The 13,466-nt window shown below is 44.7% G+C and overlaps 1 protein-coding gene across 4 annotated transcripts in view; it reads right to left on the bottom strand.

Moving 5' to 3' along the window:
- SLC66A2 (solute carrier family 66 member 2) overlaps window positions 1–7,277 on the bottom strand; it is a 64,642-nt gene extending 57,365 nt beyond the window's left edge. Inside the window, exons 1-2 of one of the 4 annotated variants that reach the window (XM_086843160.1) lie at window positions 7,179–7,277; window positions 6,478–6,834 (exon numbers count right to left, since the gene is read on the bottom strand). In XM_086843160.1, the coding sequence (XP_086699286.1) occupies window positions 6,478–6,680 (203 nt within the window). In that variant the 5' untranslated portion in view covers window positions 6,681–6,834; window positions 7,179–7,277. Of the gene's footprint in view, window positions 1–6,477; window positions 6,835–7,142 lie in introns of all 4 variants that reach the window. The other 3 variants (XM_086843146.1, XM_086843153.1, XM_086843161.1) reach the window with 3 other exon arrangements.
- Between the last annotated feature and the right edge of the window lie 6,189 nt (window positions 7,278–13,466).

A 13,466-nucleotide genomic window follows, 5' to 3' on the forward strand; every position in this document is an offset into this window, starting at 1 on the left:
ACACTACCTGGGCAGCAAGACTGAAGGGAATAGCACTGGCAAGGACCACTCTTGAGTTCTTGAAGCTGTAAAAGTAAAGCCAGAACACTCATTTTGCTCACGATCATGGACACAAACACCACTCCAAGCTGCTAACCCTATTTTGCATTGGAATCAGGGCCTGCCAAAGCAACACTAATCCAGTTTAAGACTCCTCAGGCCAGCTTGCTCCGGGAGCACTATGGGATGCAAGCCCTGCAGGGAGAGCGTGCCGCTCCATGTTCTGTTTCCTTTCTGCCTCACAGACATTATTCCTGGCTCTGCATAAACAGGAGCCAGGAGAGGAGGAACATTAAGGTAATTAAAGCATCTTATGAGAGAAAGATCAAGAGCCTAAGGATACTAGAACAGGCTTGTGGAAAAGATCAGCTTTGAAGTCCTGGGAGTGCAGGGTCATCACTGTTATTCTGCATTTTCATCCCATAACTACAGTGTTGTGTAACAAAGTGAACAGTCACACTTGCAGTACTCAAGGAACTCAGACTTCATATGTCAGACTAAAAAGAGACAAAGAGCTTTTGCACTGTTTACTTCATTTGTAAAAACAAAAGAACCCTTTATTTCCTGTACTAGTCAAATACGCAAATAAAGGTGGGGAGTGGCTTATGTGTTATTAGTGTTTCCACAGCCTTCAAATGACTAATGCATGATCAGGGTGATGAAGACAAGAGAAGTGCACATTCGAGCCAGAGCAGAGACTAACCAGTTATTGAGAAAACAACATAATTTCATTGGTATAATTCAATTCTGCAATAATCCTGTTATTCCAGTCCTGGGCCTACTTGAAACAGCAAATGCCAATTGTGAAAAATAAGCCAAAGCTAGACCAAGCATAAAAGGTTTGCTTATCGCTTTTCCTAAGAGATCTTTGAAAAGAAACTGCTTTTGGTGCAGCCAGATCACCATCACCCTGACCACTCTATTTCCTCCTACAATCCTCCATGCTGCTCCAGCTTTCATCTGCTGTCTGTTTTTCAGCTCTCTGGGAAAGCCACAGATTTTAGGCAACACAGAAAGTACACAGGATACACCACACACTACCAGGATCATGACAGACAACCCAGGGTAGCAGCATGGCAGCTGTCCTGAAAGTCATCCCGTACAATTACAGAATTTAACCTGTAGGGTTTAAGCAGGAAGAAGAAACAAACAAGTTTTGCAACAGGATCTTTTGATACAAGATTCCTCTTGACATGTACACTTCCAAGACTTTATGCATCATCCCAAACCAAGCTCCTCACTTGGGCATACAAAATTCTACTTTACTTTCTGCACAAAAAATGTAGCGCATCTTATCCCTGCTCTCTGGCACTTATACAAAGGAGGAGGAATTGTGTAACACTTTTGCTCTCAATATCTGAGCAGGCCATACGTAAGGCAATCTTTCAAAGTTGTAGTCATTCTGTCAGCTTGATTCATAGCATCATCCCACATTCCACACATGGTAAAAGCTGGCAAGATCCATTTTAGTAACAGAAGCCTTAAAAGCACAAGTTCCTCTTTCTCACAAAGTCCTTCAGACATCACTGCTTTGCTTTCTGAAGCCAGAGCAACACCAGACAGAAGGGATCTGGTCTCCAAGTGGCTCTGTAGGTCTAACAGCATAATAAATACCTAGGGATCTACCCCTGACACAAGCAAGTTCACCGTTTCTCTGTAAATTACCTCCAGTTCCATACTTAAGTCTCTAAACATCTATTCTTAAACAGGGAGCTTATTCCATTGACTCCAGTACAGAGAGGTCCCAGTTCTAGTGATAGTGATGTTTTAAGACTTTTTGTTTCAGGTCAGCTGATGTGGAACGGGTAAGAGGGTTACCTTTGCTCAAAAATAACACAGTCCATAGTCTCCATCCTGTCCCTGGCTGTCAGAACTTGGTGCCATGGTTTGCCTTAAGGCAACTATTTTGTGAGAAAAACTACAAAAATGGATGGTTTTATTTTCTGTTTTTGGATTTCTGTGGCACTGCTGTATGAGGACAGTGTTCCATGGAATTGTAGATCAAAACCTCTGGAAAGAACACTGCCTTCTTAGAAAATATACAAACCCTATTATATAATGACATCCATTTTACAAAACTTAAAACTGAAAAAAAAATCCAAAAAAATTCTGAGGATAGCAGGCAACATAAGTACTTTTGGCTGCACTTAGTCAAGATACACATAAAAATGTTTACACTGATTTCTAAGAAGTTTATAGTTCTTTTTCCTCTAACTATTTATTCTTATTTTAATATTAGAAGAAATTGTAATTTATCTCTTCATAAGCTCTGTTTTAAAAAAGAAACAGCGAAGGGAGAGAGGGGGAAGAGAGGGAGAACTCGCAAGTAAGTTTCTCTGCATCCTCCACCCCCAACTGATTACACAACTCTCACCCGCCTTCTCATTCCAGTTCTCCATCATGACAATGCAAAGCTACTCAGCTGGCAGCCTGCAGGCCATGGGAACCCAGAAGATGTGTGCACCTCGGTCTAGTGCCACAGGGAACTCTGGATCCATCCCACAACTTCAAAACAGCCTGGGACAGCTTAAACAGATCATTAATCACCTCAAAGCTCAGGGTATCCCTTGAGCAAGAACACAGAGCTAACTCATGAACGTATAATAAGACATAAGGCACAGGCTATCAAAAATAGTAATGAAGTGTTTAATTAAAAATGTAGAAGGGAGAAAATTGCTATCAGTTTTTTTTTTTTTTTTTGGAGTGGGTCATATACTTTCATATGCATCAGAATTACAAAAGCCTGCAGTTCTGCACTGCCTCTCAATGTCTATCCACAGTGCTGACTTTTCCCAGACTGACCAGTCCAGAAAAACAATGACCTGTGGGGCTGGAGAGGACAGACAGGAGAAGCAGTACTGACAATAGCAGGACTAAACAAAGGGGCAGCTGATGCAGTCATAAATCATATCCAGCAGCTATACTAGCCCCTCAAGATAAATATTGCTTTGACGTGTTAGATAAAACTGTAACAATAGATTACAACTAAAAATAGTTAAATTGGTATCAAATCTGCTACAGCACAAAATCTGCTCTTCACATGGGCAGAGACTCCCTTGTGTGATGTTATAAGCACAAACTGCCTACTTTTCAATTTATTTTTTTTAAATCCTCTTTAAAAGGGCAAAAGACTTAAACATGGCCAAACTTGTAGTTTCTTTTTCCTAAACAAAAGCCATGTATGCATAAATAAAATAAAGCAGAATCACATCCATTGCTAGCCATACCCTGTCTTCATTCTTCCAGGCAACCCAATGTTTTTACATGAAGTTCTGGCACATGGTTGGAACACAGCAAGGCCAAACACACATAACTGAAAGCAGAAACATCTCTTTAAAGATGAGATTTTGAGACGTTGTGTGAAAGAGAAGTGTGATAAATAGATACTGTATTATTGTCATCACTAGCAAACTAGAAGTTCTTAGGGCACACCCTGAAATTAAGTGATTAGATGTTAAGAAAGACAAGGAGAGGTATTGCACTGAGTCCTCTTGACTTCAAAAGATGGCTTACCAGTGAAGACAGTCTAATCAGAGAAACAGAATTTGTGGGAACAGGTAACTAGAAACGGGATTGTTATCCTTGATCCCAGAATAGTACTTTGTTCCTTGGCTACTGTCACAGTGCAATCTACCAGCTGAAACTCTATTGACACATAAAACATGCCAAGATCAGGAAGTAAATACTCTGTTTGGAGGGGAGATGAAAGGTCGAACTTAACCCACATTAAACCAAAAAAGGATAACCTCTGAAATAACAAAGTACAGTTACAGAAACCTGTGGATTCCGTCATACCACAAAGAGAATGTGAGGGAATTGTCCCCATAGCTGAGGAGAAGGAAATACAAAAAAGCCATAAGGGAAAGGAGGGAAGGCTGGATCTGTTACAAGTAACACAAATACAGAAACACCAGCACTACCCAAGAACAAAAATTCTGAGGCATAAAAAGGTATAACAGACAGGAACAGACTGTCCTTGTGAGCCTCAAATTTAGTACATGAAATTTCTGGGAAAACCTGGAAGTAACAGAAACAAATTATAGAAATGTCTTTGAAGTTAAAAACAAAACAAACAAGTAAAAAACAATAGAAACATCATCCATCCTAGGAAATAATTAAGTCCTGAAAACCAACACTATCAAAACTTGAAAGTTTTTAAGGCCTAACAATTTATGTAGTTATTTTTGGATCAGGGTGGAGGGGAAGTCCAGAAAAAATTACTTTGGCTCAAACCACATGCTTAATAATCAGAGGTAACGAAGAGAAACCAAATTAAACCAGGAGCTATATGGCAGTAAAGTTTTCAGAAGAGAGTCTTGGATTAATACTGGGTTTGTTAAAGGGAAGGAGATGTGAACTGGGGGGAAAAAATTATATATAGAACAAAATTACTTGTAGGAACAGTTCTGTCCTGGCACCAGGATGGATTAAATTATTTAATACCTTTAAAACACAATAAATAAAAACCTTCTAATTTCCTCCAAAAACTATTACATATACAATTAAAATAATTCTGTTGTTTATGTCATTACTGAGAGCATTGTGTCCCAGATAATGCATCGGCCATAGGTGACATTAACCAAATAATGCAAAAGTTGAATTGCCAAGATGCCCGATGGGTGCATTCTAACCATGTTCACAGAAATCAGAGGTTCTTGCCCTACAATCTTCCTTTAATCATCCAGATTCCCTCGTAACATCCACCCTCAAATGCTGTTTTCATGACTTACTGGTGCTAATAACTAACTACCAGGGATGCCTAGTATTTCAGACAGACAAGCAAAATATTCTCTCCTGCGAACACTGAACTACCACTATGCAAGTACCCTTTTAGCTCAGCAGAACTAGAAAGAGACAATTCACTGCAAGTACAGAGAGAAAGGTTTCTGCAGGCTCCTGCAAGAAGCCATTCCATGCCAAGCTCCAAGGTGACCAGAACTTACACAGTGCTTATACGTGTCAGGGAGTATTATGTGGCCTAACTGCTCACTGTAAAACAAATACATACTCCTACATAATATAACTGCATTCTCTCTCTTTTGAGGTATTGACAAACCTTTCAACAGTGACATAAATTATAACTTTGCATTGTCTGCAGTATTTATGCTTTCACATATCTCTTAACTAGATGTACTTAAAATCAATTCCAATTAAGGATCTTCCTGTTTTTCCATAGCCTGTCTCACTTAACAGATGCACTCACCTGAGTTACCTAGAAACTGCCAGCATCTCCATTCAGGTGTAAGTCATTTCTCTATTTTGACTACCTCCAGTAAAACCAGAAATTAGACTATTTCTCTTTCTAAAACTGCCAGCTCAGGCTTTTCACTTCTCCTCCTGCCGGTTTCTCTACCTCCCTCCTGCTCTCTGCTGTCTCCATATACTTGTCCCCAGGAAAACACAGTTCCAATGCAACAAGTAGCTCTGATCTAGTGATGACTCCTCTGTTTGACTGCCAGCTTGTGGTGCCAAGAAAGGGTCTCCTGTTTTCCACTCCAGCACAGCACTTTCATGTTGCATTTTGCTGTAGCAGAACCCAGGAAGCCATTATAGAGTCAGAGAAGTTTCTTTAAAAAGAAACTGGAAACCAACAAACAGATGCAGCCTGTTACCTATCAGTTCTTTATGGATTAAAAAGCATTATTTTGTAGTCAAAACAGAATCATAGAATAACTGTCCTTAGTTGCAGTAGTTGCCCAGACTATTTCATCTTTGGTTTACCAAGTACATTCTCAGTGGTGTAGCATCTGTATAAACAGAAGCAATGAGCAAGATTTTAGTAACATTAATTCACAGAAATCAAGCCCTAATAACATTTTCTTTGTCCAGGATCACAAGACCTAAATATGGAAAGAAACTTGCACTTAAGTATTGAAAGTGGTGTTGAATGAAAAATAAATTTGCTTTTGAAAGGCAGCATATCTTTTCCTTACTTATCCAAGAATAAAAGTTTCCGTCTGTAGTTGTGTATGAAGATCTACAAGTGAACCCCTCTGAAGCCAGCTGGTATCCCAGGGAAATGCAAGAATATATGGCAAGAGTTCCAGTGACGTTAATGCCAACTAGACACTTGAATAAGTGTATGGTACCGAGGCTTTCACTTTGAAATTGGAGACAGAGTAGCATGAGAAATGTAAAATACAGTCAGCAAGAAAAAAGACCTGACTTAGCATAAACCTCTTTACCAACAAGTTAGAAAGTTTCATCTTGGAAATCAGAGTGCTGATAATCAGATCTGGCAAGGGGAAGAGACCATGCTTCCCAGCCCAATTCATTCTAGTTAACATACTCACACACTGATGGAAAGACAGCATTTAGATCTTCTAGAAAAGGGAAAACGTACGTAAAACATTATTTCCTCAAATATTCCAATCAAAGCTTTACAGCTGGCAAGCAAGCACGAACCTTTAGAACGGAACAAAAACACAGCACACTTACCAAAAAAGTATCCGCAGAATGTTTGCGACCAGCAACACCAGGCAGACGTAGGTGGAGAAGCCCTCCGCGTTCTGGGTCCGCCGAATGTCCCGGTACTGGGGGATGTAGGGCACGACGCCGCCGAACACCATGGCCCCCGCGGCGCCCCACGACACCAGCTGCTGCATGGGCACCAGCAGCCACTCCAGGCCGCCCGGCTCCATGCCGGGGGCGCGCGGGGAGGCGCTCAGGCTGAGGGATGCCCTCAGGCTGAGGGTGCCCCGCCGCAGCTCTCCGGCCGGGGCCGGCTCTAGCCACGGGCGGGCTCCTGGTCGGGATGCGGCACCATGACTGCGCCCTCTCCCGCGGGGCCCGGACCTGGGGAAAGGGACGGGGCGTGAGCCTGGCTCTGCCGAGGGCGGCTCCGGCCGCTGCCAGCCGGGCGCTGGCGAGCCCGGACCACCGCCCTACCGCGGGCGGGTCGGGGCCGCCCCCGCTCCAGCCTCAGCCCGGCGCTCCACAGGGGAAGCTCGGCCCCGGCACGGCAGCCGCGCCGCTCCATCGCTGAGGAGAGCGGCCAGCGGCCGGGCAGGGCGCGGACACGCGACTCCGCCGCCACCCCCGCCCGGCCCCCGGATCGTGTGTCCGAGGGGGCTCCTCCACCTCCCTCGCCCACCCCTGCCCACCTGCCCCGCGGACAGGCACGGCCGCCCGCCCCGCACCTGCTCCCCGAGCTCCGGCCGCCGCCGCCTCCATCCCCCGGCGCCGCTCCGCGGGCGGGCAGCGGCGGCCGGGGCGGCCCGTGACGCAGCGCGAGCGGCCCCGCCTCCGCCAGTGAGCGCCGGGGCCGCCCCTTCCTCCGGCGGGGAGCGGCAGCGGGCCCCGGCCCCGGCCCCGGCCCCGGCCCCGGCCCCGGCCCCGGCCCCTTCCACTCCGCTGCCGCCCGCGGGCCCTACCGGGACACGGCGGGAGGTTCGGCGCCGGAGGGGGCTCGGCTCCCCTGGGCGTACCTGGACACCTTCTCCTGCGCGGGCTGCGCTGAGCTGCCGCCCTGGATCCTGCTCCCCTGGAGTTAGGGAAAATTCCATCATGCCTCGTGGGCAAGGGGGAATGGCTTTAAACTGAAAGGGGGTAAGTTTAGATTAGATATTAGGAGGAAATTATTTACTTTGGGGGTGGTGAGGCGCTGGAACAGGTTGCCCAGAGAAGCTGTGGATGCCCCATCCCTCTAAGTGTTCGAGGCCAGGCTGGATGGGGCTCTGAGCAACCTGGCCTACTGAAAGGTGTCCATGGCAGGGAGGTTGGAACTAGATGCTCCTTAAGGTTCCTTCCAACCCAAAGCATTCTGTGGCTCTCTGAATTACAGTGGCCGGGGAGGGAAAATGTGCATCTTCTACCCAAAGCAGGGCAGACACAAAGTGACCAGGGAGACTACTGCTACTTGCACTGAGGACAAGTGCTGCACACAAATGTTGTGTGGAGAATGACAGCACAGACACTGCATCCACCTCCTACAGCTATACTTAGAAGGATGGGTCATCCACCAAGTGGTTGCACAGCTGTCCTCAAAGCTTGTTCCTTGGGCTTCCCATAATACTAGCCCAGACACACTTTCTTCTACCCAGTAAGTGCCCCTGCTGCTCATCCAACAGGTAGGAAATGAGATGGATTTTCCTGCATCTGTGTGATATATTCTTTTGAGTCCTATAGCAGCAACTGCAAGTTGTGAGTCTTGAAGGGGAAAAGGAGCTGAATTAAAAATAGAAATGTCTGTTTTGGGACTTCAGAAGCCTTTTGTTTACTTCCTGCATAGCAGCACCTTCCTCATCTGCAATCATTTCTTCCACTGGGCCGTTCTTGCAGCGTATGTGCAGCCCATGAACCTGCACACTACCACAGAATGTATTTATTAAAGGCATTCTTGGCATACCGTCACACGAACATCCAAAACGGCCTTCTATATAGATCAGGTGACTAGTGATAACATTGGGGCTTACCTTTCTACAAGGAACTAGCAGCTCTGCTGCTTGAACAAAGCTCTATTCCATTACACAAGACTTAATAGTTTGATTGCTGAAGTTAAAAATATATAGTGGATGTTTTGAATTCTGATTTTTGGATGAGGATCGTCAAGTTCCTGATTTCATTGCATCTGACTCGGAGAGACTATAACAATCCAATTATGTATAAACTGCATTATTTAAAACATTTTATTATTTAATGGCTCGTTTTTCATATATCACTTGTGCATTATCAGGCAGTTATTCTGATATCTTTACATACTTTCCTTGGAGCACATTATTTTTCCTTAAGCACAATGGTCTAAACAAGCCTCAAGCTGAAAATATTAGATTCGAAAGCAAATTTTCATTCATGTAAATACAAGCATTTTGAGAAACCATGAAGAAATTATCTTGAGAAAATAGGTATTTTGAAGTAATACCTTCAACCTAAGTAGAAGAAACTGCCCAAGCTGGCACCAGATCTCCAGGTTAGCTTCCAGAATGATTCCAGAATGCTCTTAAGTCTATGCAATAACAAATTGTATACAATATTAAGATTCTAAAATACTCAGCTGGAAACAGCTGCCTAAACTTAGGTTGTTTTCCCTTACTTGAAACTGTAAGGGTAAAAACTGTGAATTGCAGCATATTGCTGTGTGAACACAAGTCAGTTCTGGTCACTGAAAAACGTCCTGGTCGTTCAGGGGTTAATCCATGGATGTAAGCTAAACTGACCAGTGACACTGGACACTGGGTAGGAGGAGGAATGACAGGTTGGCTGAACTCCTCGGGCTGAGCAGCTGCCAGAATCGAGGAGGAACCCTTCAGGTCTCAGGACATTCTAAAAGGCCAGGCTCAGGTGTTTTTGGTAGTGATACCATCCTGAGGTGCTTGCTGCCTCTGGCATAGCATCCTGCCTGGCACAAGAACATCCAACCACAGCAGACCCAGCAAGACTCCAGTAGGAGAGTGTGCTGGAAGAAATTTATCTAAACCTGGGGTGATAACAGGCAATTGGAGAGTCTTGCATCATCAAGGAAATGTTCCGCAGGCTGCAGGTCTGAGTGCAGTCACACAAGAACGAGCCTTGTGAGGCTTCATATCAAAGCAGATTTCTTTATCTGGGAGATAGTAACTGAGAGGGAGCTCAGAAAGACCGCTCTCTTGGTGTAAAAGCAGAGCCTACCCTAGAAACAGTACTGTTTCACTGCCAGACAGCAATCCTCTGATTCAAGTGAGGAGAAAAAGAACAGGTGCATTTATTTTTTCACACAGACTGGCAAAATTTCCCCATTAGGAAAAAAAATCTCTATCCTAGAACTACATTACCCATTCAGAAAACAGAAGCAGACAAAGTTTCACACCAGATCTTTGAAGACTAAATTAATCCTTTTAGGACATCTGCTGTAGGAGAGTTGAAATTGATTATGTGAGCAGCTCTAGCCACCTAGTTATGAACTAGCTTCTAGCAGTTAATGTTTTGATGACAATGTAGTCCCCAAACCTCCAAACATAATGAGAACTTTAATTTATTTCAGATTAAGAAATATGATAAGAAATGTTCCTGTAGTATCTTTGGATATGGTTTAAGCAAGCTGAAAATGGTGAACAGACACGGGATGTTTTCAAAGGGCTTTTAACTTTAATGTTGGCAGAGGCAGTGAAAATTACTATATTAGGTTTAGTTTTTGCAAATAGGTCCACTGAGTTAAAAAAAAGTAAGCAGAGCCCCATTTCTACAGTTGGCTCCAAATGGCCATATTCCTATCAGGATGACACTGGGACCAACCAGGACACAGGAATGAACCACCCAATGGACCAGCTTCATGACAAGCCTTAACCACCTCTTTGCAGTTTTTTACAAGGAGGAGGAGGAGGAGAACAGCTGTTGGTACTTCACTTGTAGTTACTGCAGTGCAGCAGCAAAAATAGCAGATTGCTGCAAGTCTCCCAACCAGTCTGTTGTTCTGTCAATTGATTTTGAAAGATGAGTATTAAAATTATTTTATATTCTACATTAGAGAAATGCTGTTGCATAGAAGCAAGCATATGAAGTCCCTGCAAGACCCTGCTAAAGTGCAGATAAGCTCTAAGTTACTTCTTGAACACATTGCACAATAAACATTGTCATAAGGATAAATTGAATTCCTATGGTAGCCAAATTCCCTTCAATTATTACATTATGTATTTCATTCTACAACTACAGCCATGGGGAGATTAAAAAGAAATATTCACTGTACTGTTCATAAAACAAGTATATGGGTCTTCAGTGTCTTGAAATTGGCCTTTCCTACCATAATGTATTATCACTAAATCAGCTGGCCCCTCCTCTCAATTTTTTAATTTTTTTAAAGCAACCCTGTTGCAACTGGTGGCAGAAGCTACCTCCTGGCCCCTCCTAGCACTGGTGAGCCTCTGTTTTGGCAGCTGATGGACAGAGTCAAGCTAGCATTTATAGGAGATACAGTTTTATTGCAATCTTCACCTCTCTTCCTTTCTCCTTCTGCACTGGTCTTTGCAAACGGAACAGTGAATATCTGCGTGAGTGGAGCAACCACCTGCATGCAGAGGAACACCCTCTGCACTTCCAAGGAAGAGCTCTGACAAACATGGCCAAGTCTACAAGCCCATCTCTGGGCAGCAGTCACATGCTTTGCACTGGGGAGCAGGAACCAGGTCCATGGAGGTTGATGATTAGACTCCTCTCTGTACTAGGACTGCTACCATCTCCACTGACAAATGGAAAAAAAGCCCTAAAGCAAACATTCCAGAGCAGGAATCAGCCTGACAGCTGGCAGAGATACATGAACCCTTCTTAAAACCATTACAGCTTTGTAAACAAAGGGCAAAGTTCAGAGTGGGAAAATAAACAAACAGCAGTCCTGGTTCATCTTCTTACCAGAGTAAGCAGCTACAGGTAAGAAGCTGAACCAGGAGTGCTTAACCCACAGCCTGATCTTCTGTCAAACAGGTCCAGCTGGCTGCTATTATTTCTTCCCCACCTGCTCTGGGGATGCCTTTGGTGTGTCCCATGGCCTCAAGGTCACCTCAGCAGTTGGCTGCAGCAGAGGAGTCCATAGGCAGCTCCCAATCCACCTGCATGTCCTTGCTCATGTCCAACAACACAGCCAGAAGTTCTCATCTCAACAACCTTCAGGAGCAGAGCTGCTTTCTCTTAAGAAAATACATGATAGAGGAATGTCTCCACAGGTGAGATCTGCACAGTGTGCCATGGGAAAGTACCATGCAGGCTCCATTCACTGCTTATTCAGTGCATGGTGCTCAGCATCAGAAGGGACAGGATGGATTTTATTCCATCTTACTAAAATGGCTATTTTATTAAGCTGGTTTTTGTTGGACCTTTCTTGACATGATCCAGAAAGAGCTCTGCACCATCTCCCTCTTTCATGCACTTCACTCCTCCCTGGGGCAAAATGCTCACTAAATACATCAGTTGTGTTCCACAAGAAGCTGCTGATACCAGAGAGTGAGCTGGGAAAGAAGAAATGTGGTGGGTTGATCCTAGTCAGCAGTGAAGCCTCCACTGCCACTTGCTCACTCACTCCTTCCTGCAGGATGAGGCAGAGATTCAGCAGGGTGAAGCCATGGGAAAAATACCTATGGGTTGACATAGAAGTCTTGCAGTGAATAAAAATAACATAAATAAATGATGCAAAGGCAACCACTCACCACCTCCCACTAACAGATCGGTGCCCAGCCAGTCTCTGAGTAACAGCTACTTTGGAAGAAACTTCCTGCCCACAGCCTGGTTTTATTGCTGAGTGGGATGCTGTGGGTCCAGCATGTCCTTTCCATCACCTGGGTCAGCTGTCCTGGCTGCTTCCACTCTCAGCCTCTTGCGCACCCCCAGCCTGTTTGCCCTGGTGGGAGGGCAGAGTGAAAAACAGAGGCGGCCTTGATGCTGTGCAACCACAGTTCAGTGAAGGCTAAAACGCTGGTGTGCTGCCAGTGCTGTTTTGGTCACAAACACAGCACCCTACAGGCCACTATGGAAAAAGCTGACTCTGTCTTAGCCAGAGCCAACACAGGGCACGAAATGCAATTTGGGAGATCCTCAAGCTGGCTTTATCCCTGAACAAGTGAGGGTGCAAATGCAGTGTCCAAAGTGTCAGAAGAACTATCCCTAGCCTGCTCTGACTCAGCTGTGGAGTAAATAAGAAGCAGAGAGAGAAAAGAAAAATGACAGAGAAGCTATAGTTTCATTATGATTTGAAACCACCAGGTGACCTGGAGTCAGTTGCATTACAGCACACAAACTGTTTTTTCTTTCTCTGTTCTAGGAGAAGGACAAAGTGCTCCTGGTGGCATTTACACACTGTAGCACACCTGGCTTGTTTCTGTTAGATAAGCTCAACATCCCCAGTACACTAAAGAACAGAACAAAACTAAATTTATGCTCTCCTTACCATGAGCAAAGAGTGCAGAATGGGGAAAAAAACCTGCAAAGACCAACTTTGTTGCAAAAGTAATACTTGAGTTGAAGATAATTTAGACAAGACAGAAACAAACACTGCAGAGTGATTTTTCTGAAACCCCAAGGAACTGCAGTTACAGGTTATTTTATTATATTATTTTGATTAATACAGCATCTATCCCACAGAGAAAATTAACATCCTCAAGTGTCCTCTGAGCTGCTCTGGCCAGCCCCAAGAGTGGGAGCAGTCTTGGGGGCCCATGCCACTGCACCTCTTCCCCAGTTGTGGAAGGCCAGATCTCCAGTGCTCTTCTGCTCAGCTGGTGCTTGTACTACTTATGCTGGCAGTGTCCCTAGGCAGCCTCTGGCCCCTCTGTGCCCTTGTAATTTCAGATGCCTTTTGCCAGGCATGCTTGGAATACATACCCAAATGATTCCTGCTGGAAAACACCATGTGGAACACTAAATGGAGCTGAGGTGGGAGGGCCTCCTACATTACCCAAGCTGCATAAAATACCTGTTGTAACCCTTGGCACCACCCCTCTGCCTCAAATGTCTCACAGAAGAAGCAG

Source organism: Cyanistes caeruleus, chromosome 1, assembly GCF_971803275.1.
Source record: "Cyanistes caeruleus chromosome 1, bCyaCae1.hap1.1, whole genome shotgun sequence".
Taxonomy (NCBI): Eukaryota; Metazoa; Chordata; class Aves; order Passeriformes; family Paridae; genus Cyanistes; species Cyanistes caeruleus.